The following is an 8217-nucleotide window of genomic DNA, read 5'->3' on the forward strand; positions in this document are numbered from 1 at the left end:
TTGGCTGGGTGCCAACAACAAGAGTGTAAATACAAAATGGACCAAGACTATAGTTGACCAAAAAGAGAAACAGATATTTTAAGTATTTAAATTTTTTTATTTTAATTTAAATGTCATTTATAAATGTGTTGATAAAGTCTTAAAGGAAATCATGTGAAAGTTAAATTTGTATAAATTACTTCTACAGTTTATGAAGCACACACCTATGACAAAAGCACAACAAATTGTATGACAGTTAATCTTCATAATCGTAATTATTTGTTTGACAATTAATTGTCAGCCAAGTTTCATAATTGTGACTGTACTTTACAGTGATTTTTCTCATTTTCAGCATTTGCCTTTTTTAAGGCATAGTGGAGGTAAACAGACCCGGTCTCATATATATTAGTATGAGATGGAGTATGGCTGGGACAACGCGTCAACGTCATCGATGACGTCGATGCAAAAAATACGTCGACGCAAAACAAAGATGGCAGCGCCGGCGAGTAGTAGCAACACGAGTGGCTCCTCAGACTATCAAAAGTGCAAGGCGGCATGCACTCATTCCTCTAAAGTATGGGAATTCTTTAATTTAAAAGGAAACAATTCCGTGATATGTCGTCTTTGCAAAATGGAGATGGCCTTCCATTCTAGCACCACGGCAATGCACCAGCATCTGAAGAGGCGCCACCCGGGAGCAGCTGCAGATGACAGAGCACCGTAAGTTTTTTTCAACTCCCCACTTTGCACTCGATGTTGGAGTAGGCTATAATACGTTGTCGACACCTAAAGTTTTCGCTTATAGCTATTAATAATGCGCTTATAGCTATGAATGTCGTGAAAAATACATAGAGGACACTGACAACGCGCTGACAGACAGGACCAAGCAGGTAACATTTAATAAAGTCTCAACTTTCAAATTTGGTCATTCAAAGAAAATTAAACCATAAATAGGCCTACTATTTTGTGGCTCTTTAATGTGTCGTGACAGATTGCCTCAGTTAAAGCTGCTCGTGAACCGATCATCTTTTCCTTGGTTAATTTATAGCATCAAATAGGCTAAACATGAATGTAGCCTACATCAGAAGGACTGTTGTTTTAACCGCGGAAAGATGTCAGTACAGTAGCCTACAATCCATTATTCAAATTCAAATCCACCGACGTTAATCTTCTCTCTCCTGACTACTTTGTCGGACAAAAATGGCGTATTATGATTGATTGATCAGATCGCCAGTCAATCAAACTCCCGGCAAATGTTTTTTTTTTTTTACATTTTATTCACCCCCCACCCCTGATGAAACCGGTATTCCCGGTGTTGTCACAAGTCGATTAATCGAATCGAAATCGAACTGAAAAAAATAAATCGTTAGATTACTCGATGCATCGACAAAAAAAAATCGGTAGATTAATCGTTTAAAAAATAATCGTTTATCCCAGCCCTAAGATGGAATAATCATAAGAAAACGCATTTGTTGGCTCATACAAAACCATGCATCTTTTACTCCCATAGAGAAAAATATAGGTAGGGACAAACAATGTTAAGATTACGATTGTTCTCTCCATTTTATCCCCAAACATAACCACGATTTTAAAAGGAAAATAACTTTGGTTATGGGTTATTGACATTCAGCAGTCATTTGTATTGCATAAATGAATTAGGAATGAGTAACCACATTTTTTCACAGATGTTTACTTAAAATAGTGTTGGATAGGAGGCTAGCTACAAATTAGTTCATACATGCATACATTTGAAATTCTGTTGATTCATTGGTCTCTATGGGAATAAAAGTTGTCCCTTATATTGCAATTTTGCCATCTCACATTAATTATTATGAGTTTCCATGATACTATGTTTAAAATAAACAGAAACATAAAAGTATAGGAGCATCACAGGATGATCTAAAGCGACTCACATCAAGCTCATAGAATTCTTGAGCATCATCCAGGCCCTGGACACGGATCTGCAGGCCCCTGCTGTGGTTTTTCCCTCCTGCTCCCATAGCCGAGCTAAGGCTCTGTCCAGGCTCCAGAGTGCTGATGATGCCGGTATTGATCTGAGCTCCGAGCCGTGTGCCAGGGGTCTGAAGGGCCCGATAGGTGCCCTCGATCTCACCCATAGCTGCTCCCGATGCAGCCTACCCCCTCTCTCTCTCACACACACACATACACAAATCCTGCCTGGAGAGAAGAGCACAATCAACTGAAAAATAATTCAAAGAAATTATACAATTAATGATATGCAATCTCAAGTCAGATATACTGGAATTGACATCATGTAAAATCTACAATGACTACTTTAGGATTCAAAGAAACAATAATGGAAACGCTTTTTAATGCTTTTTCTATTACAGTATTTTTAGAGAGCAAGTTATTACACAGCTAGCCAGCACAATACCTGGGTGATGATGAACATAAGTCACAAGCTCACATTAGCAATTAAATAAATCCTACAGTATAGACATATTTACCACAGAATGTTTGCAAGAGATCCGTGCATTTAATGTGCACCACATGAATGTCTGCAACACGACCTGCTTGATTCACACTATTAGCCTAGATCTAAAATAAACAAGCTTCGCTTCAACGTGTCTTTAGATGTCTAAAGCAAAAGGGCTAACCTAATTCGATCAATGGATTCAGCGAGTTTCTAATGCAACAGGTCATTTGACTTGTATTCCTTTAAACCACAGACTGAATTAGAAGCCGTGATCCACTGAATACAAACTGACATTAGACATTTTTGAGACTTAACAATGCCTGAATACTTAGCAATTACTACAAATTTATTATTCAATCATCAGTGCTTCAATTACTATTTTATATAGGCTAATTGTAGTAATGAATAGACGATGGCAGGCTACATAGAAAATGCAAACATGTTAAAAAACGACGAAACCAATGAAATGAGACAATGAAAATATAACTTATTAATGCAATTAACTTTAGAGAAGGGTAAAACAATCGGAAATAAACTGCCTGCACCCAACTTTCACATTATAAAGTCTCTGCACTACCTTAACCGCTGACTAAAACACATTTTTGGCTTGCTATAGATTATATTTCAGTAACATCGACTTAAAAGTTACTTTTAAGCGACGAAAAATGAACGCACAATGTTTTGCTGTTTGTCATTACAGAGAAACAAAGAGTAAGAAATTTTAGTCAAACCACACAAACACGAGAACAGATCACAAAACTCTCTCCTATGCGACACATAGTCTCGTTAAACGCTTAAATAAGTGACTGCCAAAGTTACAGGATCATATTTCATATTTATAATCACTATTTATTGATAAATCGAGGTAATACCTTTTATTTTCGCCTGGTATTTCTTCAACTCAGTATGAGTTACACGTCCGACGGTCGTTGAAGGCGAGCTGCGGTCAAACCTGCGCTGTGATTGAACGAGCTCAGACAAATCCCGCCTCCTATTGGTTCAGACTCAACATGAAATGATCGGTAGCTATTGGCTTTGAGTTCTACATGCTACTGAATTTGATTGGTTTAGAAATGTCTTGATGTCCAAGATTCATTGGATGAGTAATGTATTGTAGTTTTCTGTTGTTGAACTTGTTTTATGATAATATAATATAATATAAAATAATATACGTGTTTTCAATTAATAAGAAAATGAAAGTTTAACAAACTATTGGTTTGTATCGGTATTGGAATTAAGTCCTAAATACATCCACTTCGTTATGGGTACAAAATTAACGTATTCAAAACTCTGTGCATTGTATCCTTTCAGGAAATGTAAATTGACAAGAATACACAGACAAACTGTGTGATCCCATGCAAATAAGGCCTGCTTCAAACACTATATGCACAAGTTGTTATTAAAAGCTGTGACTGAACGAGCATATTAAAGTGAAAAGCTGAGTCAAAAGACCAGAGCAAAGGATTTTAAAATATTAATTTGAGGAGGCTTAGTGGTGGTGCACACATTCAACAGCCACTGCTTCACACTATTTCTTAAATAGTCCATCCATGTCCTCTCTAAATACTTTTATATACTGTAAGAACACAGTGAGTGTTACAAACACAGGAGATGTAAAGACACACCAAACCACATAATGAACCATAAAACCACTGAGAGACACTCTGGTGATCAAATAATCTCCAATGCTCTAATCTACCATTGTTTGACTTGACTCTCCTCTCAAATGATGAATGAATACAAATCTTTATTTCCTTGTTATAATCATGATGTTGGGTTGTGTGCTAACCTGTCACTGACATGTAGTTCTAAATTATTGCGCAGTGTACATGAACATTACAGCTCCAATACATTTCGTTTGGTTTTGAGCCAATACAATAGATTATCATCACAAAATGTAGTTCAACAGAATGAAAAGAATAAACATGACCTATACACTAAATTACATAATAGAACAAATGAAATAATAATAGCAACTTCACATTTGCAAGCTGTAACAAGGACAGATGAGAGAACAGACCACATTATTTGTTATAAACAAGACCATCATAATAAATATAATGTAGAAATCTGATCTAATTACTTGAGAATGGAGTGTCAAGTATTGCCAGTAAGCAGTTTCAGAATGCTTAAAGCCCAAGTCAATAGGCTTGAAATTGGATAAATAATTATTCTCTAAAACCAGACACATTACAATAGGTTAAAAAAGACCAACTGATATTGAAGTAGTTTATTTATTATAATTTTTAACTGAACAAATCTATATTTAAAAATGTCTTCAGTCAAGTCTCTCTCCTATTTAAAACATGTTGTGGTCCATTGTACAAGGCTCCAGTTGCATTGTTTTAGTCTGCAGAGCATGATAGTGTTGACCAATGTGACGTCTCTGCTTGTTCATTGGTGATCAGGGGCCATATGTATAAAGCCACTTAGAGTAATATTTTTTCTTAAGTGTGTCAAAATTCTAAGAATTTCTAATATTTTTATTCTTAGACTTCAGTATAAGTGTGATTCATAAAGTTTCATAAGTGTCAAGTCTTGGTCTCAGCTCCTAAATTGTTTAATATAATTGTTTCAGAGTGCTGGAGAGGTATCCTCACCTACTTAGGAGTAGCATAGTGACTGTGTTCTGTGGGGACAACACACTCTACATCAAAGAACCAATGTATTGGACTTATGATCATGGAATTTGGGCAAATGTGTTTTGTAGTTTAGTTAAATGAAATCCATCAATATAATTTTAGCTACTGCAGCACATTTTCCCATTTAATAAATAAACTGAAACTCGTTGTTAATTAAGCATTTGAAAAAATTGATGGGCTAAACTTTCAGAGAGCTACAACGACAAATTACTCAAATCTAAATATATCACTTAAATTAATTGAAAATAATCAACAACAAATTCAATTGTGATTAGTTGAATATCTTTGCGCTGGCACTGCAACCTTTGTCAGTGATGTCACCCAACTTTACAGTAATGAAAACGTGTTTCTATGGGAAAAAAGTCATTTGAAAAATGGTACCGTGTTACATCTGAAAAGAGCCCAAACCCAAACACTAGCCTATATAAAATATTTAATAAGCACATTGTTTTGTGTGGGGTGTCAGGTGCCTTGAATTTTCCTTCTGCAGTTTAATGTGCTTTAGAGATGTTTAACCCCAGCTTATTACTTACATTTTACTGATATATTCTTATTTTTAAATATTATAAACTCAAATTCATGCAAGTTTCCATATCCAATGGCAAAACAGCAAGTGAGTCATTATTACATCAGATAGGCCCAAAAAATAAAATAAAACAATAAAACTAGGCTTACTTAATTTAGTGTGCACCAATGCCGCTCAACCAAATGGAGTGCTATGATAAAATATTGTTGATATGTTGAACGTCAAATTTACCACTAAATTGAACTGTGCTTAACTGAAATCTTACATGTAGCTGTAAAGAGATTACAGCAGATTGTTTTATTATCATTTCATTTCGTGATTTAAATAGTTTTTCTACATTAAAACTGTGAATACATTTTGTATCATAATGTAAAAAGCATATGCAATTTATTTTGCCAGATTTAGCACTTAGATTTTTTGTAAAATTTTTGAGGACAAAATTCATCAAGATGTGGAATAATGTTTTAAAATACAGGAAATTAAATTTGGCTCTCTCATTTGATTAATTAATGTATTAATCAACAGAAAATAACTTGCAGGCTCAATGTTGTCTGATTCAGTGTTTGAGGGTGGCCATTTTGGGTCAACATCATTGTAGTCCTTATTTCACAATACTCAAGTGTCACATCAGTCAGCTCTTAAGAATATGTCTTAGACTTTGCTGATAGTAGCTTTTAGCGTCTTTATAACAGAGGCGTGTCCAGATGGAGGGCATGGAGTGCATGGAGTGAACATGTTTTTTGAGTGGATTCGAGGGAAACACTGCGTGCTGTCATCCGAAATGAAATATAGCTTGAACGTGTACTGTAGATCTCGCTGATATGTCACATGATCCTCGAGTGCACCCTTTACGAGGGCTTGTGGAAATCAGGTGAGGGACCATTTCACCATCCACCATTTTCTTGAACGTGGAAGTGTTCCACGATTTGACTGTTTTAAATTTCCAGTCTACAGTGTTTTCAGTCGCATCAGCATATATTCTTAGTGGGTAATGTAATGTTTAAGGTATTACATTTGTAAAAATGGTCAAAAAACATGCCGATACTTCACAGAGTTGAGATGACTGTTTTTTCATTGACAGTGCCTCACTTCAGTGTGTAGATGACATGAAGCGATGGTCCGAGTTTTGTTTCATTTCTATCATTAATTATGTTTAGTTGTATGACACCCAACAATGGCACAAGTTGAGCCTGAAATACATTTTTACACCAAGTAACACTTAAATGTTTGTTGTTCTTCTCTGGATCACTAGTTTAGGCAATTTTTATTTGGTGTCTCGAGACCAAATACAAAACTGCCAATTTGAATCATCATGGCGCCGCCCACTGGTTTCCCAAGAAAACTGTGTATAAACAATGGCAACATTCACAACAAAAACTGTAGAAGTGATAAAATGCATCACTGATCATCTGTCCCATTATGGGACTTTTCCCACTGGCGACATGCAGCGTCAAAGTAGTTGGCAGTGTGAACGCAGCTTTACACATCCTTTGATGACACGGTGTGTCCACGGCATGCTTTGTTCTGTCATTCTTCTTAAAAACAGTATACTAATTGCCTGCTATAAATATTGTATGATTTGATGCATGTGCTGTACAATTATTGGCTGTGTCTTGTTTGGAAGGCTGTGTCCTCCGGAGGTCGCATTTGTCGGCCGCATACGTCATCGAGGCTGTCTTGTTTCAGAAAAGAGAGCAGGACACTTCGAATGTAATCCCCTACTGCAAGAAACGTCCTGCAGGAATGTCCCTCTACACGTCCTGGCCCCATTGCTTGAAGTAAAGAAGCCAGTACTCTCGTCTATCCCAACTAGACAAAAACTCTAATGCAGTAATCTTTTGCATATTTAAATCTTATTCTGGCCATGAACCGTTCATTTTTTCAGATATGAAATGTCTGATTACTTTTCCACATGGTGTTTTGGGAAGTGTGTGTCGATGTGTGCATCATAAGTATATATATATATATATATATATATATATATATATATATATATATATATATATATATATTTTTTTATTTTTTTTTTTAAACACATACATTGCCATGAAGCTTGTAAACTTTTGAAGGTTCTTTATCATAATCATTTGTTGGAGTTATAATTAATAATTAAATGAATACACCTACTATATCAGTTTTTTTAATTAGCAGAATGTTCAGTCTTCATATTGCCTGTTTTTATTTCCTTTTATAATGTAATGCATTCAGTATGATAAGATTAAGAAATATCTTCAATATCTTCTTTATTGTATCAAAATAAAACAATAGCCTACTTGATAGTATTATGTCTTATCTCTTCAAATTCAAAACTCACAAAATTGCACTGAACTACCTTGTTCATATTAGCAGTTTCCTTAACATTTATGCACTTTCAAGAGACACTACATAACAAATTATACTGAAAAAATACAAAATGTAAAAAAATAAATGCTATTTGGTGTCTTCCGTGTTTTGCATTTTGCAACATTTAATAACAGTTAATCAAATATTTTGGTAAGTAACTCTTGACATAAAAAAAATGCAGAAAATTTACATATCTTATTATTATTATTATTATTATTATTATTATTATTATTATTATTATTACCAGAGATGTTGAGTTACGCTTCATGCCACCCTTGAATGAGTCTGTG

At 35.0% G+C, this 8217-nt stretch overlaps 1 protein-coding gene across 1 annotated transcript in view; it reads right to left on the bottom strand.

The window, feature by feature from the left end:
* The window catches only part of farp2 (FERM, RhoGEF and pleckstrin domain protein 2), a 76931-nt gene extending 73522 nt beyond the window's left edge, over window positions 1-3409 (bottom strand). Inside the window, exons 1-2 of the mRNA XM_052131178.1 lie at window positions 3289-3409; window positions 1893-2157 (exon numbers count right to left, since the gene is read on the bottom strand). Coding sequence (XP_051987138.1) covers window positions 1893-2096 — 204 coding nt within the window. The 5' untranslated portion in view covers window positions 2097-2157; window positions 3289-3409. The remainder of the gene's footprint in view (window positions 1-1892; window positions 2158-3288) is intronic.
* Window positions 3410-8217: the final 4808 nt, after the last annotated feature.

This window comes from Xyrauchen texanus, chromosome 7 (genome assembly GCF_025860055.1).
Source record: "Xyrauchen texanus isolate HMW12.3.18 chromosome 7, RBS_HiC_50CHRs, whole genome shotgun sequence".
Classification (NCBI taxonomy): domain Eukaryota; kingdom Metazoa; phylum Chordata; class Actinopteri; order Cypriniformes; family Catostomidae; genus Xyrauchen; species Xyrauchen texanus.